This window comes from Apodemus sylvaticus, chromosome 1, assembly GCF_947179515.1.
Source record: "Apodemus sylvaticus chromosome 1, mApoSyl1.1, whole genome shotgun sequence".
In the NCBI taxonomy this organism is placed as follows: domain Eukaryota; kingdom Metazoa; phylum Chordata; class Mammalia; order Rodentia; family Muridae; genus Apodemus; species Apodemus sylvaticus.
Window position 1 is genome coordinate 189,413,888 of NC_067472.1, and position 24,198 is coordinate 189,438,085.

At 56.0% G+C, this 24,198-nt stretch overlaps 1 protein-coding gene across 13 annotated transcripts; it reads right to left on the bottom strand.

Moving 5' to 3' along the window:
• Positions 1–51: 51 nt before the first annotated feature.
• Positions 52–23,072, bottom strand: Arhgef1 (Rho guanine nucleotide exchange factor 1). 13 transcript variants are annotated; one of them, XM_052169159.1, is made up of 32 exons: positions 22,932–23,072; positions 21,470–21,584; positions 18,076–18,122; positions 17,895–17,975; positions 17,461–17,574; positions 13,808–13,906; positions 13,618–13,660; positions 13,158–13,404; positions 12,826–12,855; positions 12,505–12,604; positions 12,284–12,380; positions 12,169–12,204; positions 11,637–11,777; positions 10,675–10,780; positions 9,739–9,750; positions 8,846–9,013; positions 8,398–8,543; positions 4,798–4,944; positions 4,502–4,584; positions 4,215–4,340; positions 3,965–4,079; positions 3,784–3,884; positions 3,474–3,551; positions 3,016–3,091; positions 2,782–2,949; positions 1,597–1,684; positions 1,422–1,508; positions 1,191–1,258; positions 1,023–1,109; positions 725–888; positions 525–624; positions 52–396 (listed from the first exon to the last, which is right to left on the bottom strand). In XM_052169159.1, exons 3-32 carry the CDS (start codon positions 18,097–18,099, stop codon positions 386–388), a joined length of 2,943 nt encoding a protein of 980 aa, XP_052025119.1. In that variant the 5' UTR covers positions 18,100–18,122; positions 21,470–21,584; positions 22,932–23,072; the 3' UTR covers positions 52–385. The 13 variants fall into 13 exon arrangements, with proteins under 13 accessions (XP_052025119.1, XP_052025083.1, XP_052025101.1 ...); XM_052169123.1 differs by having other exon boundaries at positions 18,067–18,122; XM_052169141.1 differs by lacking the exon at positions 21,470–21,584.
• Between the last annotated feature and the right edge of the window lie 1,126 nt (positions 23,073–24,198).

The following is a 24,198-nucleotide window of genomic DNA, read 5'->3' on the forward strand; positions in this document are numbered from 1 at the left end:
GACATGCCCGGACATGGGGCCTACTGCCCAACGCCCTCACACACACAGATCTCTCCTTAGATAATATATATTAAAAATAAACCTCCAATTCAGGATATAAAAACAGAGCAAAGGCACTTGGGGCAGGGGATGGAGGGTTGAGCCCCCCGATAGGCAATACTGAGATGGCCTGAAAGTGGGGACTAGAGGGGCACCCTAGGAGTGAAGCCCTGAGTCCCCCATGCAGAAGGCAGGAGGGAGAAAGGCAGAGGCCAGGGAGGGAGGCAGGGCCTGGGCAAGTCCGCTCTCAGGTTCAGCCAGCCTCCTACTGCTCAAGGCCTCTGGGGTGTGAGATGCTGAGGCAGCTGTGGGGTGGGGGCCTCGCATCCTCGCCCCACTCTTTTCTTCATGAAAGGCCTGAATGTAAGAAACACGGAGAGAGAGGGAAAGGAGTTGAGAAGAGAAGGTTGATGGAAGACAGGCAACTGTGGGACAAGGGTCCCCTTCCGCCCTCAGAACAGCATTGACCCCAGCTCCCCACTCACCTGTCTGAGCAGAGCGTTCGGATGCAGCCAGGTTGGGGGACAGAGTCCCCCCAAGCTGAGACAGGAGGGGTCTTAGGCGACAAAATTCCTCTTCTAACTCCTGGAGGGGATCACAAAGGAAGGATGCCTTTCCTCCCACAGCCCGCCCATGGCCCCGCCCACGGCCCTGCCCACGGCCCCGCCCACGGCCCCAAGCATACCTCCAGCTGTCTGACGGCCACTTCTAGGCTAAGCAGGTTTTCCTCAATCTCCTGGGTGTGCACTGGGCCAGGGGCACCACCACCAGGCACCCCATCCCCATCTCGGGGAGGCCCCGCTCCACTGTCCTCCTCAGTGCTTAACAGGAGCTGTTTCAGGGACCGTACTGGCCAAGGCAAGAGGAACAAGGTCACGAGGGGCAGGGCCGAGGGCCGGCTGACAGCTGAGGGATGAGGTGGCTATCTTTCAGAGGCTCCATTTGACTAGACACTGGACCCTGAAGATGCAGGGCTGGCCTACCTTTCTGAAGGGCTGTGGCAGCAAGCTGGCCCTCTGGGCCTGGTCTGCAGAAGGGCAGGAGGTCGCTGAGAATCCGCTCTGTCCGGGCTGGGTAGGCAGATGGAGAGGGATGCTCAGGTCCCGCCTGGTTTCAGGTGACCTCCCCTAGCCAGTGACCTTGAGACTTACCATCAGCTGGAGAGATGTCTGTGCCTCCAGTGCCATTCTCAGAGCTGCTGAGCAGGGGTTCTCGGGTGCTAGGGAGGGAAGCTAGGAGTGACCCCATGTCCCTGGCCCAGAGGCTGGCAGGTTGGGGTACAGACAGCTGGAGGCAGGCTGTGCTGGACTTGGCACACGCATCTGTGCATGCACAGGACACTGTGACCACGCCCCTTCTCAGCTTGCTCCTTGACCCCTTACCTGCTTGGGCTGGGACGGGGTTTGGGGCGGGAGGCAGGGGCAGGGACCTTCAGGGACCCAGCAGTCTCAGTGATGAGGGCACACCAGCTGGGGAGACAGGACAAGACCAGAGGCGGTCAGCACACCTAACCCACCCCGTGCGGGACACACCTCACGCCTTCCTTGGGGTTCTCACTTCTTGCGCTCCGATGATGTCTGTGCCACCAGCTCATATATCTGGGCATCCTGGTCCCAGGTGAAGATGACGTAGAAGGCTCTGTGATCTGTACAGGGAGGGCAGTGGTGTGGCTTGGAGCTGTGGTTCCCAGTGTGTCCCCCTCTTGGGCGCTGTCTGCTATTCTCCCCCTTGTGTGACACAGCTCACACTCACTGACCTGCTAACACTGAGCGAGGTCTTCGTCCACAGCCCTGAGCGTGTCAGGCCCCAGAGCCTAGGCTGCCCTCTCCTGAGAGTCCCTCCACCACCATGGCCCTACCATGACCTCTCAGCAATGCTCGCAAAACCCTCTGCCCTGGGCTTCTGCCTTATGCTCCAAGTGCCTCCAATTCCTGAACACAGGGAGTGGGGCAGCACTGCAGGGGGAAAACTAAAACTCCGCTGAGGCAGAGCACGCTTTTCTGTAAATGCAGGCGGTCTCCTCAATTTTTGCTCGTTTTTAGTTTTGTATTTTGTTGTTGTTTTTCCAGACAGGATTTCTCCACGTAGCCCTGGCTGTCCTAGAATTCACTCTGTAGACCAGGCTGGCCTTGAACTCAGAAATCTGCCTGCCTCTGTCTCTTGAGCGCTGTGATTACAGGTGTGCGCCACCAAGCATGGCTATTTTTAGTTTCTTGAGGCAGGGTGGTCCTTTGTAGCTCAAGCTGACCTCACACTCAAGTTCCCCCATCTTCTCTGCCTGCCTGTCTACCTATCTATCACCTATCTATCTATCTATCTATCTATCTATCTATCTATCACCTATCTATCTATCTATCTATCTATCTATCTATCTATCTATCTATCTATCTATCTATCTAACGTATGTGAGTACACTGTCATTCTCCTTGGAGAGGGCATCAGATTCCATTACAGATGGCTGTGAGACACCATGTGGTTGCTGAGATTTGAACTCAGGGCCTCTGGAAGAGCAGTCAGTGCTCTCAACCGCTGAGCCCTCTCTCCAGCCCTTCCCGCAACCTCGCAGTGCTGTGATGATGACAGTCTGTGCCCCCCTCCATCATCCTTACTTAGTCCCGCCCATTTCCTCCTCACCCGGACCCTTCGCGGTCTCTGTCCCTTCCCAGAGAGGGCTCTGCGGCTCTCAGAGTTCCACTGCCCACGTCACAGGATCCCTGCATCAGATGACCTGCCCGCACTCACCAGTGGCCACCTCCCGGGTCATGGCGGACGTGAGCCTGAGCACGGGCCGCAGCATGGTCTTGCCGTCCGGCGTGGGTGTTAGCGTCCGGCTGTGGGACTTGAGCAGCAGCCTCTCGTCCTGGCGCTGGAGCAGCAGCAGCAGGTCGTCCAGCAAGAGCACGTGCACCTCTGTGGGCAGGCAGCAAGGTCACCCCTGACCTCTGCCCCTGGCCCCGCCACCTCTGGGTCACTCACCTACAGCTTTGTCTTTGGTTACTCGCCACGTGAGGGGGCCTTCATGGACCAACTTCTTCTTAGTGATGTCCAGGTTCTGAGGCAGGAAGGAGCCACGGTCAGCTAAGGTGGTGAAGCGAGGGGGGGGGGCAAGCTGCCCAGCTAAGCCGGGAGTGAGGTCAGGGGTCACCATGGACACCCTGTGGGAGGGAGGTGGGGATGGAGACTCCCTGGAGGCATTCTCAGCTGCACTGTACAGACCACACACACACACACACACACACACACACACACACACACACACTTGTGCTTCCCTTCTTTTGTTTCAGGCAGGCAGACAGAATAACCACTGAGGTCACGAGACTTTGTAGGATAAGCTCTGAGAATGTCTAGCTGTTTTCTTAGCTGGTATCTGTCCACTGACAGCATCTCACGCGGCTCAGGGCCAAGGTAAGCGGAGGGAAGGCTATGGGGGTCACCTTGAACTCGCTCAGCATAGGGTCACTGCTTTGTCGTAGGTGGGTCAAGTCCAGGCGCCGCTGGTAATCCTTGAGCCGCTAGGACAGAGACAGGAGGGTTACAGGGAGCTAAACCAGGCACAGGGGCTGACCCTCAGTGACTCCAAGGTGATGGGTAAGCAGTGAACTAAGGCCAGCTTCCGGGGCACAAGCCGAGGTCCAGGTCTGACCTCCAGCAGTCCTGAGAGGACTCCAAGGCCACTGACCTCTGGGCCAGGCACATGCACTTTCCCACCATGCCCCGGGCCAGGGCAGCCACGCCCTGGCTCACCAGCAGGTCCTCCATGTCACGGACGGCTTGGTTGACGTGGTGCAGAATCTCCCGGCAGCACTCAGCCGCAAGCTCCACTTTCTCCCGTTCCGCAGGCTCTTCTGCAGGCAAAGGGAGGGGTGTGAGTCCTCACCCGCATGTCCTCACTCAGCGGCCACGGCCGAGGGAGGCCGGGAGGTACCTGTGTTCTGCCCAATGCTCTGTAGCAGCAGCGGGTACTTGGTCAGCCGCTGCATCTCCGTGGGGATCATGTCCTTTAACTGTAGGCGCCGGCATCGTGGGCGGCTCTCAGCCTCCTGAGGAGCAAGCGGGCAGCGCAGGGGTAGCCCAGGGTCTTCTGTCCTAAGACCCAGCGTCCAGTCCCAGCCCTCATCCCTCACACCCAGGACCCCACACTGTCCCCATCCCACGGGGGCTCGGGTCCCACTCACCTGCACGAAGGCACAGAACCGAGGCTCCTTGCGCTGTTTGGCTTTGAGCTGCTCTAGAGCGAATGACTGGCGGCTGCAGAAGCGGGAGGAGATCTTCTGGAACCATGAGCCCTCAGCACCATCGAACTGCAGGGAGAGTCAGGCCAGGGCCGGTCTCAGGTCGGGCTGTCAAAGCGTTCTCATGCAGCAATGGAAGCCCTAAGTACGACAGGCCTGGGGCCCGATCGCTGGGGTATGTAGGGACAGGACGGAGAGTCAGTGTCTGGGGCCAAGTCGGGGCGCCTCACCCGGGCCAGCAGCACATCGCCGATCTCCTCAATGAGGTAGCCACTCTCCTGTCTCCGCTTCATCAAGCGATCGAGGAACAGGGCTGTGGGGCACAGTGGAGGAGGTGGTTTATTGGAGCCTGGTTTGGCTTGCTGCTATCTCAGGCTGCACGTGTGTGTTTGACCCTTGGGGCTGGTGGGCTGTTGCACACATTTTATGTGCTCGTTTACGTGTCTGTGCCTCTGGGGCGCATGCTGTGGGGACAGGTATGTGTGGTCCCCGGGAGCAGGCCAGGCCGCCTGTGGCTGGCACTCACAGTGCACCTCGACGAGCTCGTCCAGGCTGGGGAAGATGTTCTGCAGCTCCTCTAGAGGGAAGAAGCCGCCATCCGCCATGGGCTGGTAGAAGAGGTCATGCAGTACCCGCAGCATGCGCACGTGAGCTGCCTCTGTCACCAGCAGCTCTGTGGGCCCAAAGAGGAAGCATCTCGAGGGAGGGCACAGGCTTAGAGCACTGGTTCTCAACCTTCTAACGCTGAAACCCTTTAATACAGTTCCTCATGTTGTGCTGACCCCAACCAGAAAACTATTTCATTGCTGCTTTATAACTGTAATTTTGCTACAGTTATGAAGTGTAATGTAAATATCTGATATGCAGGATATCACATAAGTGCCCCCCCCCAAAAGGGTGGAGACCCACAGGCTGAGAACTGCAGCTCTAGGGAAAGGTTCAAAGCCATGCTGGGAGAACGCAGAGGCTGAGGAAGGCTCCCAGACACTGGTGAGGCCAGAACGTACTTTGGGAGAAGCCATTACTGCCTTACGTAGGCACTGAGGAATACTACAGCATGCGCGCGCGCGTGCACACACACACACACACACAGATACATAGACACACATAGACACACAGACACACACACAAACAACAAACACACTCAGACACTCATATAGACACAGATACTCAGATATATACAGACATACAGACACAGACACACACACACACAGACATACACACAAGACATTCACACACAAAGAGACACATACAGACATTCAGACACACACATACAGACACACACACACACACACACACTTGTGCTTCCCTTCTTTTGTTTCAGGCAGGCGGACAGAATAACCACTGAGGTCACGAGACTTTGTAGGATCAACTCTGAGAACATCTAGCTATTTTCTTAGCTGGTATTTAATCCACTGACAGCATCTCACGTGGCTCAGGTTGTGCTGGAACTCAAGGTCCTCCCACCTCAGCCTACTCAGTGCTGGGGATACAGATGTATCACACAATGGTTCCCTCTGATATAGGTTGGCAGCTTCAGGTAGAGGGGACAACCCTCGATCTTCCACGACCAACCAGCCGTTGGGTACCTCAGCAAGTTTTAGGGGCGCACAAGTCTGCTGTATTAAATACATTATGTGCTGACAATGGTGTGTGTGAGCTCATGAATCAGGGTTTCATGAAGCTAGTCTGGCCTTGAACTGGCTTTGTAGCTGAGGATAACCTCGAACCCCCGACCATCCCTCCTCTACCTCTCAAGTCCTGAAATCACAGGCAGGCATGTCAACATTCTAAATGCTGTATTTCTCTGGAGAGAGACTGCTATATAACCTAGTGGGGCAGTCACTAGCTACGTGCTGCTTTTTCTATTTTAAATATCACAAATGTAAATGAAACATGATAGGCAGTTCTCAGCATAGCCACCACACGTCAAAGGTCCATTGCTAAGGTAGGCCTAATGGCGCAGCCCTGTAGGCCCAGACTCTCAGGATGCAGAGAGAAAAGTATTTTGAGTTCCAGGCCAACCTGGCCTACAGGGTAAGACTTTGTGTCACAAAACAAAAGCCAGAACCAGTCCTGGGTGGCACACAACTGCAATCCCAGCACTCAGGAGGTAGAGACAGGAGTATCAGGAGTTCAAGGCCACCTCAAGCTACTTAGAAAGTTAGAGACCAGCTTGGCCTATAGCGTGGAGAGATGGCTCAACAGTCAAGAGCACTAGCTCTTCTCGCAGAAGCCCAGATTTCCAGCCCTCACACAGTAGCTCACAACCAGCTGTAACTAAAGCCCCAAGGCACACAGGCATCTGCAAGGTATAGACACTCATATGCAGACAAAATACTCATACATATAAAATAAAAAGAAACTGTTTAAGTTAAAAACAACAAGCGAACAAGTCGGCAGTGGCTGGGTTAGGTGGGACATGCCTTCAATCTCAGCATATGGGTGGCAGATATGTCTGTCTGTTCACAGAAGGCCTGGTCTACAGAGTGAGTTCCGGCACAGCCAGGGCTAGTTTGAGACCGTCTCCAAAACAAACAACAAATAAAACCTAAAAACCCTCAAAAAAACCAAATAGCTGTCAGGGAGAAGCCCAGGAGAGGCAGAGGAGAGCAGTTTCACACTGTTTCTAGCTTCTTTTTCTTTTTTGGTTTGTTCTGGCTTTGGTGGTTAGAGGCAGTCTCTTGATAGAGTCCTAGAACTTGGTATGCAGTCTAGTCCAGCCTGGAACTCACAGACATCCACCTGCTTCTCACTCCAAAGGGCTGAGAATAAAGTGAATTTCATTCTTTAAATCAATCAATCAATCAATCAATCAATAAATAAATAAATAAATCGGGGCTGGAGGGAAGGCTCAGTGGTTAAGAGCACTGACTGCTTTTCTAGAGGTCCTGAGTTCAAACCCCAGCAACCACATGGAGGCTCACAACCATCTGTAATGGGATCTGATGTCCTTTTCTGGTGTGTCTGATGACAGCTACAATGTACTTAGGTATTATAATAAATAAATATTTTTTAAAAAAGAATTATTTATTTATTTTATGAGCATACTATAGCTGTCTTTGGACATACCAGAAGAGGGCATCTGATCCCATTACAGATAGTTATGAGCCTCCATGTGGTTGCTGGGATTTGAACTCAGAACCTTCCTAAGAATAGTCAGTCTTAACCAATGTGCTATCTCTCCAGCCCCCAATAAGTAATTCTTTTTTTTTTTTTGTTTTGTTTTGTTTTTTCGAGACAGGGTTTCTCTGTACAGCCCTGGCTGTCTCAAACCAGGCTGACCTCAACTCAGAAATCCACCTGCCTCTGCCTCCCAAGTGCTGGGATTAAAGGTGTACGCCACCACCGCCTGGCTAATAAGTAACTCTTAAAAAAAAAAATCCAGGGCTGGAGAGATGGCTCAGTGGCTAAGAGCACCGACTGCTTTTCCAAAGGTCTCAAGTTCAATTCCCAGCAACCACATGGTGGCTCACAACCATCTGTAATGGGGTTTGATGCACTCTTCTGGTGTGTGTCCGGGGACAGTGACAGTGTGCTCATATACATTGAATAAATAAATAAATGCATACATACATACAAAAAATATCCCACACTCATGTGCAGATATACACACACACAGAGACACACACACAGATACATACACACACAGACACACAGATAGGCACACACACACAGACAGACTCATAGACAGACTCACACAGACACTCTCATGCACACAGAGACACACACATGTGCATACACACACACTCATGCTCACACATACACACACAGACACTCACATGTGCACACACACACACTCATGCTCACACATACACACATACACAGACACACTCACATGTGCGCGCGCACACGCGCATACACACACACACACACACACACACACACATACACACATGGAGGTCAGAGGACAGTCTGTGGAGGTGGCTCTCAGCCAGCGTGAGGACCCTGGCGGCTGTCAGGCTGGGCCGCAGGCCCCTCTTACCTAGTAAGCCATCTCATGGACCCTAGCTTTGAACTTCTGATCCTCTTTCCCTTTGGCTGCCTGTTCCCCGGGGCATGCGGCTGCAGTGACAGGCTTTGCTGTCTGGCTGCTGGCCGCCCGCCCGCCACCCCTTGCACTCACCGCTGATGACCTCTTGCCGTTTCACTTGGCTCTTGGGCAGGCTGAGCAGGGTCTCTGGGGGCACGAGTTCCCTCCAGCCAGGAGGTTCTTCTGGTTCCAGTTCCAGGCCCGACCGTCCTGGCTCCCCATCATCTCCGGGCTCCGGGCTGTGGACAGAGGCACTGTCAAGCCCCACCCTGGAGCTCCCCAGGGGAGCCTCTTGCTCTTCTTTAGTTGTAAGCCCTCTGTGGCCTTGACATCTGATGCCCCCGGGAGGCCATGACACAGACTAATCCCCGGGTCTCTAGAAAGCCATGTCCCACCTCCCAGCTCCTCAATGGCCTGTGCTGTCCACAGCTGGCCCCAGCAACCTTGGACACTGGATGTCCCTTTCTCTGAGAGTCTAGCATCAACCCACCGCCTCCCAACTCTCTAGGCTCCCTCAGCTTACGACGGGGAAGTGACGTACGTGGCTCGTCGGGTAGGGCCAAGCACGGCCGTGGCAGAGCCCGGGTCCATGTCCACGTCGCTCCGGGAACGGCCCCCACCCCGGCCCTTAGCCCCGAGGCTGCCCCGGGAAGGCCGTCGGCGGTCACTCACCCGCAGGCTCTCTGAGCGCCCCAGACGCCCTGATAGCCTGGACCCCGCGGCCAAGGACAGAGACAAGGAGAGACCAGGACACGAACAGCCAACAGGGGAGACCAAGCAGGACAGGACAGACCAGGGCCGGGGCAGGGGAAACCAGAACAGACAGGACAGGGACAGGGGAAACCAGAACAGACAGGACAGGGACAGGACAGACCAGAACAGACAGGGCAGGGACAGGACAGACCAGAACAGACAGGACAGGGACAGGGGAAACCAGAACAGAGACAGGACAGGGACAGGACAGACCAGGCAGAGACAGAACGGGGACAGGACAGACCAGGACAGGGCAGGGCCAGCCAACAGGGGAGACCAGGCAGGGGCAAGGATAGGATAAACCAGGTACGGACAGGAACGGGACAGACAGGACAGGGATGGGATGAAAGAAGCAACAGAAGAGAGAAGAGAGGGTCAGAGGTGATGGACTTGGGGAGGTGCCTGGGGCTGGGAGTGGCCCCAAGGGTACTGAGATTTGGTGGGCAGATGGAAACCCACTGTGGCCCACAGGACCAGCCCCCCTCCCTTCCCTGAAGCTGGGGTCAGGGAGAGGGACAAGGAGAAAGGATTTCCATACTTAGCTCAATCGGGAGGGTGACGTACCTACCCAGCCCTCCCCTCACAGGGGGTGAAGGGGAGGAGGTGGCCATGGGGAGGGGGAGGGGCTGGGAGAGATGGGGGAGGGCTGGCCCTCCCCCCACCCAGGGCCCAGGCACCCACCTCTTCCACCTTCTGGGGAGAGAGGGCAACAGGGTCAGAGATGGACCAGGTGTGCCCGCCCAGCTCCCCATACCCACCCAGGGTTCCCCAAAGCAGCAGCACAAGGACAGGCAGGGGGCAGAGCCTGCCCCCCAACTGTGAGGGGGACAAGGCCCCCAGGACACAGCAGCCTGAAGCACAGAGGGGCAATAGACACCAGGAGCAGGGCCATGGGGGAGGCGGAGCTTACTGAGGAGGGAGGGGGTAGGATAAGAGATGAAGGAAGCTGAGTGGGTGTGAGGAGGAGGGAGAGAAGGGAGAAGAGGGGGAGGAGGGGGAGGAGGAGAAGGAAGGGGAAGGAGAAGGAAGAATAGGGGGAGGAGGAAGAGGAGAAAGAGGAAGAAGGGGAGGAGGAGGGGGAGGAGGAGGAAGAAGAAGGGGAGGAGGAGGAAGAAGAAGAAGGGGAGGAGGAGGAGGAGGAGAAAGGGGAGGAGGAGGAAGAAGAAGAAGGGGAGGAGGAGGGGGAGGAGGAGAAAGGGGAGGAGGAGGAAGAAGGGGAGGAGGAGGGGGAGGAGGAGGAAGAAGAAGGGGAGGAGGAGAAGGAGGAGGAGGAAGGGAAAGGAGAAGGAGGAGGAGTAGGGGGAGGAGGAAGAAGAGGAGGGGGAGGAGGAGGAAGAGGAAGAAGAGGAGGAGGGGGAGGAGGAGGAGAGAACCTGGCCTGAGGAGGCCTGAAACAGAGGGTAAGGAGACCAAGGGCGGAGGGGGAGGAGGGGAAGGCGAGGATGAAAGACGCCCAGAGACAGGCAGGAGGAGGCCGGCGGCACAGATGACTGAGACAGGCAGGTGCAGACTGCGGCAGCGATCCCAAGCGCCAGCCCTGGGCCCTCCTGCTGCCCTGCTCTGCCCTGCCCTGCCCTGCCCTGCCTGCCCGGGCCCTCCCAGCACCGCAGCGGGCACCTCTCAGTCTCGCCGTTGTCCTCCGTGCTCTCTGGGGGTGCCAGGGGCTCCAGGCTGGCAGGGCCCTGTGGGGGTGTTTCCCCCGGCTCCTGCGGGGTATCCACACCTATGGAGAGAGGGGCGTGGGTGGGGGAAGAGAGCTGGTTGGAAGGCGTCTGTGGTGGTCTCCCTGGCGGTGTGTGCACTGAGGGAGGGCTGGAAGGCGCAGTTACCACCCACTCACTTGGTGTCAGTGTGAGAGGACAGAGACACGCCCAGACCTCAGAACACGGGAGCACCGGAACTACAGAGTCCTCCCACCCGAGGGGGAGGGGACTGGAGGCGCCCGGTCCTCTGTCCACATAGCCTTAAGGGGAATGGACAGCCCCACTGAGAGGTAAGTGAGTCCAGAGAGGGAAGTGGCTTCCAGAACGCAGCCCAAGCAAACTGCAGAAGGGACCTGAACCCAGGTCACACAGCTTCCGGGACCTAAGGGCTAAGCTCAGAGACCTGTTGCTGTGGGGAGAAGGACGGGGCATTGGGGTTCACCATTCAAGATGACACAAGAATGTCATGCGGACATTCGTCACTGAGATTCCAGGAAATGAGCCCCGGGGACTGTTGGCCACAGTTGGATTATAGGTCAGGAGGGATACAGCTCATCCGTGCAGCCCTGGCCAGAGGCCAGCAGTGGGGGTTAGGGGTGCAGCCTGGTGGCCGAGAGAGAGATCCAACCCCCAGTGCTAAAACCAAAGCCCAAACAACAACAACACTAGAAACCTTGTTCAGGGATGAGGAAACATGACACCAACACAGAGGTCAGAGCCCAAAGGGTAAACTGAGGCAGAGGGTAATTACTCCCTGACCAGGAGCTAGAAAAGAAGCTGAGGACAAGGACAGCTCTCAATGGGACAGGGGCTTTCTGTCACCTGAGCAGGGGCTGAGGGCTTGTGGTACTCCCGCCCCGACTCAGAACCGCTTACCCTGTTCCCGGGAGTCGACAGTATCTGCAGACACAGGGTGCAGGGAGACTCCTGGGTTGTCCTGCCCAGGAGTGGCAACAGTCCTGTCCCGAGAAGACACGCCCAGGCCTCCCTTCCGCTCTGCAGGGCCTGGCTTCTCTGTGGGAAGACGGGAAGGAAGAATGGAAAATGGGAAATAAAACAGGTATCTAGACTCGCCTGTGCCTGCACCAGGGGACACTGTGCTCTTGGACTTCTTCCACACCAGAGCCCCTCCTCCCATGCTCAGCTCTTTACTGCTCACTCCTCCCTCAGACCCAGGGCTCCAGACCCAGCTGTCCTCCCTCAGACCCAAGGCTCCAGACCCAGGCCTCCTCCCTCAGACCCAGGGCTCCAGACCCAGCCCTCTTCCCTCAGACCCAGGGCTCCAGACCCAGTCCTCCTCCCTCAGACCCAGGGCTCCAGACCCAGCCCTCCTCCCTCAGACCCAGGGCTCCAGACCCAGCCCTCCTCCCTCAGTCCTGCATGGACACCCCAGCTACAGGTTCATTACCATCAACTTCGACCTTTAGATGTCGACAATCTGGAACTGAAACAAAAGAGTGGGATAGTGAGCTTGGGTGGCCTGGGACCAAGAGGGTGGGTAAGGCTGAGGCTAGCCCTCTTACCAGATGGCTCTCCCCGGTTCCAACGGGCAGGGTCTAGGATACTGCTCAGCCCTTTCTTTGTCTTGGGGGGCTCGTCAGACCTCCGATTCCCCATCACCTGTGGGAAGATGGTGAAAAGGAAGGCTACTGTTTCTAAAATGCACTAAGGACCATAAAGCAGGACTGCAGGTACCCAGTGGGTTCTTAGAGACAGATGACAGGGCCAGATTTGATCTCAGCACCTTTTTGCGAAAGAAGTTCCTCCCCGACTTCTTGTCCCCACTCTTGGTCCGGACTCCAAGGTGGCGCATATACAAGCTGATGGCGGTGACCACAGCAGCACTGAGGGGAGGAGATAGTGAGGTGGGGGCCCGGAGCAGAAACAGGAGCACGCATGTCCACAATGACAGACACAGTCCCTACAACCCCTCACCCACTTCCTGTGGACATAGGAAAGGGGTGGCTCCCAGGCCAGGAGCTAGGGGGCCACTCTAGGGGGCCACGGCTTCCCCACACCCACCCAGACCACGCCTTCCTTTCATAATACTCCCCATAGCTGTCACCTTTTCTCTTCATCTGTAGAGATGGTGTGTCTGCAAAGAAAGATTTTTACCATGAAACCACAAAACCTGGCTTCCCTGTCCACTGAGGCTCACTTCCGGGCTCTGTCTCCTCAGTAAGCAGGGTAAGCAGAAGGAAAGCAGTCCCGGAAGGCCCATCCCAGAGGACACGCATGCTACATACACAGGACCGCGGACAAGACCCAGAAACTTCAATGGGACCCCAAGGTTGTAAGAGTCAGGCTGAACTGAACTCTAGGCAGGCAAGACTATAAACACTAAGACCGACCCCGACGGAGACCCACGCGGGAGCCCAACTCCCATCACCCACTCACTGGATCTCCTCCAGGTGGGAGAGCAGGCGCTCTGCCACGTGCCGCTCGCGGGCCTCAGAGCTGCCTCGGTCTTTCCCAAGCCAGGGCTCCAGCAGGCTCAGCTCCTGCTCCCAGGGCGTCATGCCCATGAGCCGCTTGGAGCGGAAGTCCTCCAGCTGGCGGCTCACGGCGGCCTGCTGGCTCTGCACCACCTCTTGTACGAACCGCCTCTGGACATCCTCAGAGATGAGATCCGGCCGTGTGCGGTCTACAGACAGGCATGCCAGGGCTGGGGACCACATTCCGGGGGCCTGGCTCCCAACATACTTGGATCACTGTCCCCACCCATGAATTCCAATATGTCCCTGTGCTGCCACCACCAAGAATGAATGACTGAATCACAGCTTCCACCCCATGGGTCTGGGGGGGCTTGTCCCTCCCTGGAGACCCTCCCTTATCCCCAGACCCCTCCTCTTCTTACCAAGTTCAAAGGCGACATTGGGAGGGACCGGCACCCGAAGAACCTGCTCAGGGGAGACGGAGTAAGGTGGCAGGTGCAGCTCAGGAGGCCTTGGCGGGAAGGGTCTGAGGGAGGGCACTGGGGAGGACCCAGGCTGGGAGGCTCCTCCACAGGGGGACATGGGGGGGGGGGCAGCAGGGCTGTGTCTCACCGCAGTCTTCTCCAGGAAACTGTGGTAGAAGTCGAGGAAGGCCTTCTTGGCTTCTTTGGAGCCCAGTGAGCTTAGCATGTCTGCATGCAGGCAGCAGAGCTGGGGACACAGAGTGAGTGGGGCTCTTTCTCCGGGCTCCACCACCACACTCCCTCTTGGGATAGCCCAAGCAGCCTCCTGACCGCTGCCTGTCTGAGGTCAGACATGACTTCCTCTGGGAAGCGCTCTGACCTCTGCCCCAGCTGTCCAGGCTGGTCCCTGAGACTCCCTGGGTCACTGTTATCAACACTTTCTTATCCCTTACGACTCTCACTATGAGCTATGTGTACTAGCTGTTCTGAGGATTTGGGAACACCAGAGGCTATTCAAGAACCTGGCCCATCACCATTATCACCACTGTGTAGGTGGGGTCTTTGACCAGGTGTGGTGGAGCATGACTATGACCCATCATTCCCCAGGTAGACGTGGGAGTGTCAGGAGTCCACGGTCATCATTGCCCACTTGGGAGTGAGGCCAGGCCAGGCTACATGAGATCCTGACTGTTTCTAAAAACCAATGGTGCGGAATTGGAAGTTCAAAGCTTAGTGCCTTGGCGCCAGCCTGTAGCCACAGCCCTGGGGACTTCAGGCAGGAAGATCGGGGAGGCGTTCAAAGTCCCTGACTCAAAAAAAAACAAAACACCACCAAAAGGAAAGAGCTTCAGCCGCATGGTAAAAGGATCCGGGCTCAAGGGCAGTACTGGGCAACCGAGACCTTATTGCAAACTACAAGGTAAAGCCAGCATGGGCGGCGCCTCCCATCACGGGCTCAGAAGCAGATGCAGGAGGCCCAGTGTGAGTCCACGCCTCTCTATAAGACTGTCTCAGGAGGGCTGGAGGATGGGCCATGGGGTAACTCAGAAGGGCTGCACAGGCTGAGCCGTGAGCCGCTGCCTCTCTAGCTCTGACTGAAACCCACGCCTGGCAGCCTGAGTGCCTGCAGACCTTGGGGGCGGGTTCCTGGAGATCATGCTCCACAGCCTTGCCAGTCAGAGGAACTCCCTGATCAGGAGACACTGCCTCAAAAATAGAGAGACAGAGCCGGCTTAGCTCTGCCTACTGCCAGGCCTGCCAACTGGAGTTCAATCCCCGGGAATTACATGATGGGAAGAGAACCGACTCCTAGGGGCTATCCTCTGACCTCCACACACATGCTGTGGCATGCACGCATGCACACAGGCACCCACACACATGTTCATGCAGAAAGTAAATAAAAATTTAATAAAATTTAATAAAAATTTAAAAAGAGCTGGGGTGTAGTGGTGCATGACTTTAACACTTGGGAGTCAGAAGCAGGTGGATCTCGTTCAAAGCTAGCCTGGTGTATACAGTAAGTTCCAGGACAGCCAGTGCTATGTAAGAGACCTTGCCTCAAACAAACAAACAAATGGAATAAAATTTAAAAAGGAGAAAGAAACTAAGTAAAAGGAGATCAAAGAAGACACCGGCTGCTGGCCACTGGCTTCTGCACACAATGCATATGTACACATGTATGCACATATCCCATTGGACACAGATAGACCACCTAACACACACTCACACACGCTAAAGATAACGAGGCTCGGGAGGCAGCTTGGTGGTAGTGCTTGCCTGGCACAGCTGAGGCCCTGGTCTAAGCCTCAGTACCGCCATGAATGCACACGCCTGCTCACTGTCCCGCGGCAAAGGCAGGCTCAGACCCAGGCAGCTGACTCTGGCCATCTATAAACACCGTGAGCGATCTGCCTAGGGCGCAGAGTGGGGAGGAACAGACACGAGATGGGTGGGCAAGTGGGGGCCACTCATTCTTGCCAGGTGTCTGCTGAGCCTGCCTACGGTGCCGGCCGTCGGTGGGTGACACTGGAAAGGCACAGACACCCTGACTGGCTCCTACAGCTGCTGCCTGCCAAGTGACATGTCCTTAGTTATGCTTGGGGACACTCCTGTGCAGGCAGGAACGCCCCCCCCCTTTGTGTTTTCTTTTTTGTTCGTTTGTTTGTTTTTGGATTTGGTTTATTCGAGACAGGGTTTCTCTGCGTAGCCCTGGCTGTCCTGGAGCTCACTCTGTAGACCAGGCTGGCCTCGAACTCAGAAATCCACCTGCCTCTGCCTCCCCGAGGGCTGGGATTACAGGCGTGTGCCACCACCGCCCAACAGTCTTTGGTTTTTTGAGACAAGATTTCTCTGTGTAGCCGTGGTTACTTGGAACTCGCTCTGTAGATCAGGCTAGCCTTACAGAACATTTTATGTTTCCAGGTTAACACATCTACGTCTGTTCTTCCACAGTATGGCGGGCGAGGAGGCGGCATAAGGGCGCCTCCCACAAAGCCAGAAGACATCTGGCTCACACACAGCACTCCCCACAGTCCTGGAGTTAAGTACAGTACGGCTAGGACAGGAAACCTCTGAGCTCCAGCGCTTAGGCAGGGACAGCCTCTGTGTCCCCGGGAGGGACAGCTTTTCCCAAGCATGTAGACGGAGAGAATGTATCCGTTTCTCAATTTTCCTCCAGTTCCTAAAGCTTGGTGTCAGGGCAACTAGCTGCAGACTTCAAGTTCATGACTTTTTCTTGAGACAAGGTCTCATGTAGCCCAGGCTGGCCTCCAACTTGCTTAGTAGCTGAGGAGCGTCCTCTTATCCTGAGTGCCTGGGTCACTATGCTTGCTTTACGCAACGCCCAGGCTCAAACCCAGGCCTTCGCACTTGCTAGGTGTATCTCCTACCAACCAAGGCACACCCAGGGCCCCCCTGTGTCCGTCTTTCTTCACCCTGGGGTGTCCCCGCCTGTGATTTCTTCTAGTGTCCTAGTTTTGGTTGGGGGGGTCCTCCGTGCATTTTCATGTAGTGGGAGACCCTCGGACATCCCCTGCCAAGTAGCTTGTGCTGGGTGGTATCGAATCTTCTTAGGAAGAGGTCTAACCCCCATGCTCCCACCTAATACCCCCCTATCCCACACCCACCTACCTACCCACCCACCCCTAGCCAGTGCTGTGGCTTCTTGCTAAGTCAGGGACTGGGGTTCTACTCCATGGGTATTTCTGGACCACATAGCTCTGTATCTGGGTCTCCCAGGTGTCTCCTGCCTGGTCCCAGAAGTTTCTTTTGTTTGAGGTCAAGTCTGTCACTCAGCCTTAGCTGTCTATGAAGGTGGGGCTATCCTCCTGCCTCAGCCTCTAATGTGCTAGGATCACAGGTGTGTATTATCTTGCCAGGCTCAAGAAGTTTCTAGCTTAGCAACCACATAGTTTGGGTATTTGGATCAAGGTCTGAGGGGCTCTCTCAAGTCTGAGATGGCTAAGGGAACCAATTCCTTGATGCAGGACTGGTGACACCTGCTGAGAAGGCCTTGCTGCCACCCCCAACCCTTCCCACCACCAAGGCCAGCTAGGTGAGGGGCAGTATTACCAGCTGGAGATGCTTGAAAAGGGCAGGACAGGCACGAGAGGGTGCTGGGTTATGCCCTATGTACTCGGGGCTGGGCTCCCTGCCTACTGAGGCTCACCGGGCATCTGCAAGCCTGCTTTTTATATGTTGTCTGGGCTCCTATTTCTAAAACTCACGCTGTGCTCTGGATTTTCCAGACCTTAGTTGCCCCGCCTTGCTCGTCCCTCCTGTGCCCCACTCTTGTCCCCTCACCAGCGGGCCCGGCTCGAACTGCAGGGCCACGTGCTGCAGGAGCGCCATGAGGTGGGCCGGGCGACGCTTCACTTGCTCCAGGCTCTGGAACTGGCTGTTTTGATCTTCTGAGTTCTGGAGGGTGGGGACAAGGGAGCTGAGTGTCCCATCCTAGGCTTGCCCTACCCACCTCTCAGGGGTTTCGTGGCAGGGAACTGGGGGTGGATGGGCCGAAGCTGTAACCCAGACGGTAAGGGCAAGACGTTGGGAAGAAGGGATGAGACTTGGTTACTGAGCCAGTCCTGAGAAGGGAGGTGAGTCACACGGGGGAGGGGCAGTGATCAGCTGGGGTCAGTGAGACAGGTGGACTTCAGTGGACACTGTGAGCAGAGAGGACACATCCCAGGAGGGAGACTGGGTCCCTGGTGGATGACTGCCCACCCCGCCCTGCTCACCGCCTCTAGCTCGTTCTCAAAATCCTCATCCTCGGCCCCGATGATGATAGACACCAGGCCAGACCGGGGAGGCCCTGGGGCCTGCAAGGGGAGACGTGACTTCAATCCACGGTGCTCCCTACCTCCCAGAGCACCAGAGCACCCTCACCTTGGCTCAGGTCTGCTCCCTCACCGCACTCACCGCCCCTCCGGCGACTTCTCCCATCTCCAGGACTCCACTGGGCTGGGCTGCAGAGAGGAGGAGCAGTTAGGGGCAGGGAGGAAGTGCCCGAGGCCGGGCAGTTACTCACAGATTCCTGGCCCAGGTGCGGAAGGTGAGTAAACACCCCCACCCCACCCCAGCCTCCTAAGCTCAATGGAGCCTCTGTGTGGCGACAAAGAGCTCTTCACAGCCCAGCTGAGGCAGAGAGACCAGGGTCGGGGGAGGCAGGCGGGTAGGGGAAGGGGGGGCAGGTGCTGGAGCCCAGGAACATGGGTCCACGGGTGGGCTGGGTGGCTGTGGGTAAAACCACTAATTTGGGTCACTAAAGAAGGAAGGGCCAGGGATCCAGAGGGCTAGTCCTCAGGGGGGAAGGACTTAGGAACAAGTAAAATTAAAAGAACAGTCCTTAAGGAGAAGGTAGGAAGGGTGTGTGTATATGTGTGTGTGTGTGTGTGTGTGTGTATGTGTGATATACTCTGATCTGCGGCAGGCCTGGGCCAGGATGTTGCCTCTGAACCCACCAGCCCCATTTCCTGTGACAGGAAACGTCAATGGTGAACCCCCAACCTCCAACTCTTTCTACATGAGAAAACAAAACCCTCTCAGACGGGCACACGGAGCTCTTGGACCTGGGGTGTGTGTGGGGGGGGGGGGGGAGAGGGTGTTCCCAGCTTTTGTAGCTATGGCCCCAGAAAAATGATCAAGAGGGTGGGGCTCAAAAGCCCACTCCCAGGTGCGTGCCAGCCCCCCTGGCGTCTGGGACCCACCTCTCCTCTCAGACCCACCTCATCCTTCCTATCACTTCTGCTGGCCCCTCCCCGCCTCCCTATCTCTCCTCCCCCATCTCAGGACAGCTGTTCTTCCACAGCTGGTGCTGGTTCTGTCCAGCTCCCTGCCGTGTCTCGTCCCATCTTCCCTCGACGCTCCCTTTCAGCAGTGTCTTCCAGACCCTGATTAGTCTGACTAACTGTGTGGGTCAGGGTCAGGAGGGAAGGAACGGTGGAAAGAGCAATGGGTGGACCAGAGGGGGCGGGGCGGGTCCCCACACCCCAAAGCTATTTATAACTCCCGCTGCCCGAGACCCGCCCTTCTCCCTCTTCCATGAGCCTCCTCCCTAGCACTCAAGGAGCAGTTGCTCTGATTCTGACTTCTGAACAAAGATGCTTTCTGGCGTGTCCAGAAGTCATGGTGGGGTTCCCCAAGCAAGGCACCGCTTGCATTCCCTCTCAGAAGCTGTACCTGTCCACCATAAGAGCTCAGGCAATTTCAAGATGTGAACACTGTTGAGTGTTTAATAAATAAACGTGCCAACCACAACAGCAAAGTAATCGTGGTTGGAGTGACAAGCCATCCAGTGTGTAAGCGTTGTTCTGGGTTAATCAACTCAGCTTTTGCTCTTCTGTTTTCTAGGCAGGATCTCACTCTGTAGACTGGCCTCAAGCTTGAGGGCATCCTCCTGCCTCCGTCTCTCAAGTTCTGGGATTATCGGAGGGAAACAGTGTCTAACCCCATCAACTGCATTATCCCCCCAACTGCAAGCACCCACACACACTCATCCCCTGAGAACCACCAGGCCTTCAAAGACCACGCTTTCCAGTCAGACCTTCTAGGCTGGAAGCTATGAGCACAGACCAGGGGTTCCCAGGCTCATCTTGGTTAGCAGGAAACATATTCGCCTGAGAGACCTCAAAGCAGCCAAGGAGGGTTTGGGGGTGTAGGTCAACGACAAGACACTTGTCATGTAAGAGGCCTTGAGTTGTACCCCGAGCAGCACCAGCACCAAGCAACGTAACCAGATAAACCAAAAAGAGAAAGAAGACGTCTCTTAGACCTACACTCATCTTCTCTTCCTTCCTTCCTTCTTTGTTTCCTTTTAAGACAGAAGACAGGGTTTATCTGTGTAGCCCTGACTATCCGGGAACTCTGTACAGCAGGCCAGCCTTGAACTCAAGAGAATCACCTGTTTCCTCCTCCCTAGTGCTGGGATCAAAGGCGTGTGCCACCATACCTGGCTTGTACACATCATTAGAAATGGCCCCCTTAACCCTCAGGCTTTATTAACTCACGGCCTCCCCACCCCCGCAAAAAAGGGAACGAACCCAAGGAAGGTACAAAATTTGAACTAAGGCTCGCCAGAAGACCCTGATTCCCATCCACAGTTAACGTGAATTATCTCCGTACTTCCCATCACAACAAGGAGCAATGACTGACACTCACGAGTTCTCAGTATGTGTCAGACACAGCAAAGATGGCACACACAGGCTTAGGTTCTCTGCAAGGTTCAGGGCCTGTCTACAGATGTTAACGAATTTAATCCTCTTACTGACCCAATGAGGCCAGCATTATTTTGGAAGGAGAGTGTCACTATTCTTTTGTTTTTGGTTTTTCAAGGCAGGGTTTCTTGAGACAGGGTTTCTCTGTGTGGCCTGGCTGTCCTGGAACTCACTCTGTAGACCAGGCTGGCCTCGAACTCAGAAATCCTCTGCCTCCCAAGTGCTGGGATTAAAGGTGTGCGCCACCACCGCCCAGCTGAGTGTCACTATTCTTATTGCTGTTTTACAGAGGGGTAAACTGAGGCATGGCTTAGAATCAGAGCCAGGTTTCTGGGTCAGACGGTCTGGCTCCAGTTTAAACATTCAGCACTCAATACTGCTTTGAGGCACCCCTCCTCCCCCCATACACACACACTTTGACCTTAGGACACTAAAATGTGCGTCTATTCTGAGATACATCAGGTCTGACGATGCCTGGAAAAGTCACGTGCCTGCCGTGACCTTAGCAGTCAGTCACCCTGGACAGACTCAGCAGCTCCAGAAGCTGGAGCTCTGAGAGGATTTGAAAATTAGATATAGGCAAAGCTGGCAAAATGAAGCAACTGACAAAGTCCACTACTGTCCGGCAGAGGGAGCATTTTGCATTTGAGGCTCTGGAGGTGGGGTGGATGGGAGAAGTCAAGGCAGGTTTAGGTTTATGCAGTGGGGGGTCCGGTAGAACAAGCAAATAAAGGCGCCCGTGTTCTGAGGACTCGCATTCATCAAGTCCTTGGACCGGATTATTCAGGTCTCCAAGAACCTCTAGGTGCCTTGATAAACCTACGAGAGGGCCCTGGAATGTATACAAGCCCACATTCTATTTGATACAGAGTGGGCCTCAAGACTCCACAGAGCTGGTGATTCTAAAGGGAAAACTAATGGTTTCTGGGACCTCGATAGTGGTGTGCGGTGGTTTCTGTGGGGCCCTGCCTGGATCTATGAGAAGCCTACGTTTATGCTAGAAGCCGGGTCTCCGTGAAAGGCTTCCTGAAACCTGGAAGGTACGTAAGATCTTTTGGACCTGTGTAACGTGGCGGGTCTTCACGAGCCCTAAATCTTACGCGGGACGTGGCTGATCCACACAGGCGCTCTATCATTCTGCAACTGTGGCAGTGCGGGTGACAGGGGAGACGTGTGGGGTCAGGTTTCACGGCAGCCAAGGGCTGCCCATCTCACCTGTCGGATGAGAAGAGAAGCAAGCCACTGCAGCCTCAGGAACCGAAGCCTCCGCGCTCGAGCTCCGGGTTCCCCCACCCGTGCCGCAGAGTCGCTCTAGCCGAGCCAGAGGCCGCCTCGGCGTCCAGCTCCACTCCTCCCTCCGGCCGCTCTAGGCCGCCTCCTACCGCTCTCGGGCCTCGGCAACTCCACTCCTCCTGCCGGCCGCTCTATCACTAGGCGGCGCCACGCTGGCCCGATAGGGCCGCTCTGGGCTGCCCTGGAGGACCCTGGTTTCCGTATTTCGACTGCCCCTGTCACTCTCCCGGGCCCCGCCCCCTTTGCAGGAGTGGTGGATGGTTCCAGCGCCTGGTTTGGGCTCAATCTCCGAGAAACTTCAAGTCGCACAGGTAGCTATTGGGACCTTGCATGGCTCTTCCCACCTTCTCTACCTCCCCAACTCGGACCTATTAAATTCCAAATGCTTGTATACCGACTCCCTCTGTCAACTCCTTACGGTGTAATTGGAAAGAAAGAACAAAATAAAAACAGAAACCCCCACATAGACACACACACACACACAAAACAAAAGCATAAAACACTCATGTGCTCGACCATATATTTCCTCCTGACAGACTAACCCGTAAAAAAGCAACGACTTCCCTTTAGGCCTCAGTCTTCCCATCTGTACAATGCGGATATGTTTCCGGTTCTCTCCCCTACAGCCATCTCCCAGAGTATTATTAATAACACAGAGGGGAGGGAGGTGTGTAAAATAAAAAAGCTTTCTCTGTAACTCTCGGCTTCAAAATGATCTGCAGAGATATTTGTTTATTTTAGGGAGCTCTGATCGAGATTGCAGGGACAGCGCTTGACAGGAAACAGGTTCGAGTTCAAGTCCCAGCTGCTATGTCCCTACGACTAGGCAGTCCGACTCCCTGGGCCTCAGTTTCCCTGCTGATAAATGGGTGTTGACGTTCTGCGCTGGGAGCCTGGATTCCAGCTTAGTTCATCTCTACCTACTGTGCACTCGACAAATGCTCTCTCATTCTCTCTGTCTGTCTCTGTCTGTCCGTCTCTCTGTCTCTCTCTGTTTTGTTTTTCCTTTTGAGGCAGGGTCACGCTAGGTCGCTGACCTCGCACTTAGGGCAATTCTCCTGTCTCTGCTTCCCAACTTGTGGGATGACAGGCGCGCGCCACCGCGCCGGGTTTTTCCTCTTTGCTGTCTTTGACAGATGAGAAAACCGAGGCCAGGGAGAGGCGACCGCAGGTCCACTGGGCGCCCCCCCGGGAGGCCCCGGTCCCCTCCCTGCTCCTCCCCCGGCGGCGGAGAGGGGAGGAGGCCGGGCGGGGCCAGGGACGGTGTACCTGGTGTCCGCGCGGGGAGGTGACCGGCGGGGCGCCCGAGGTCGGGCTCGGCGATCCCGGGCCCGGCGTCCCGACTCCGGCTTCCTGGCTCCGGCGGGCAGGAAGTCGGGGCGTTTTTCCGGAGCCCCCGCCCGCCCGCTCGCCCGCCGCCCCTCCCCGCTTCCTGCCCGCGCCCCGTGCCCGCCCGGCACCTCGGCTTCCTTCCCCTTCTCGCCGCCCGCGTGGCTCCTCCTCTCCCCACGGGCGCGGCCCCACCCGGCCCCGCCCGGCTCCCCTTCGCCTTTGTCCGCCTCTGCCGCCCTCCCTGCAGCTGCCCAACTCCTGCCCTGGCCCTTACTCTCTCTTTCTCTTAGTTTGAGACAAGGGCTCGCTATGTAACCCTGGCTGGCCTCGAACTTGTGGTGTAGAGCTGGCTGGATTCGAACTCTCTGCCTCGGGAGTCCAGAGATTAAAGCTAAAGGTGTGCGCCACCACCTTGGTCTCTTTTTCAAAGCTCCCAGGCCTTCAAAGTTCAAAGGGCTCCCGACTGGGTGCCCACAAGGTCAGGGGCCCATCTAGCACTCTGGCCTCTGCTGCATCACCCTGCTGCAGCGCTGATCACCGTGGGCCCATTTCTCTCTGTCTCAACCTCTGCGATTTCAGGCTTTCTCCAGCTGTTGTTATCCCCCGGGCTCAGGCCAGCCATTTTGTGACTGCTTCTTCCTTTGGCTTCTATCTCTGCATCCTTGTCTCTGGGGATTCCCCACCCCCTAAGTCTCCTCTTTTCCTCCTGTCCTTTAACAACCCTGAGTCTGCTCTTCCCATCCCAGTGTCTGTCACACCAACGTCACTCTAGAGCTCTCCATCCTCCCCAGGTTCTTGACAGAAACTCTCCAAATCTGCCTATGCACGAGAACCCATGAGGGAATTAGGTCCCACTGCAGGAAATAATACCTTGTGTTCTCAGAGCTTAAATATGGGTAAAAATTTGCTAACACCCGGGCTGGTTCCCCCTTGCTTAGGGCCATGTGGAGGGTGAGGCTCTACAGAGATCAACCAACATTTCAATTGGGGTGGGGACTTCCCCAAGAGACTTCCTGTTATTTTGGGGCAGGGGGGTTGGGGAGGACGGACAGCAAGGACTATCTGGTCCCAGATCTCAGAAGTGGTCAGGTGAGAACTTCAGCCCAGAATCCTGGGTCTGAGGGAGGAGGGGACTTGGGTTTTCCGCTCCGGGTTCCCTGGCAGCGTTGAGGAGCAGTCCCCATGCGATCCATGACTCCTGCCA

Excerpts from the sequence above, each read along its gene's own strand:
- Arhgef1 (XM_052169109.1), bottom strand. The coding sequence starts at position 18,099 with ATGGGAGAAGTCGCCGGAGGGGCGGTGAGTGCG. Across the intron at positions 10,781-11,636 it reads TGTCGACTCCCGGGAACAGG|GTGTGGATACCCCGCAGGAG; the intron begins GTAAGCGGTTCT and ends CTCTCTCCATAG. Across the intron at positions 4,080-4,214 it reads GGTTCTGTGCCTTCGTGCAG|GAGGCTGAGAGCCGCCCACG; the intron begins GTGAGTGGGACC and ends CTTGCTCCTCAG.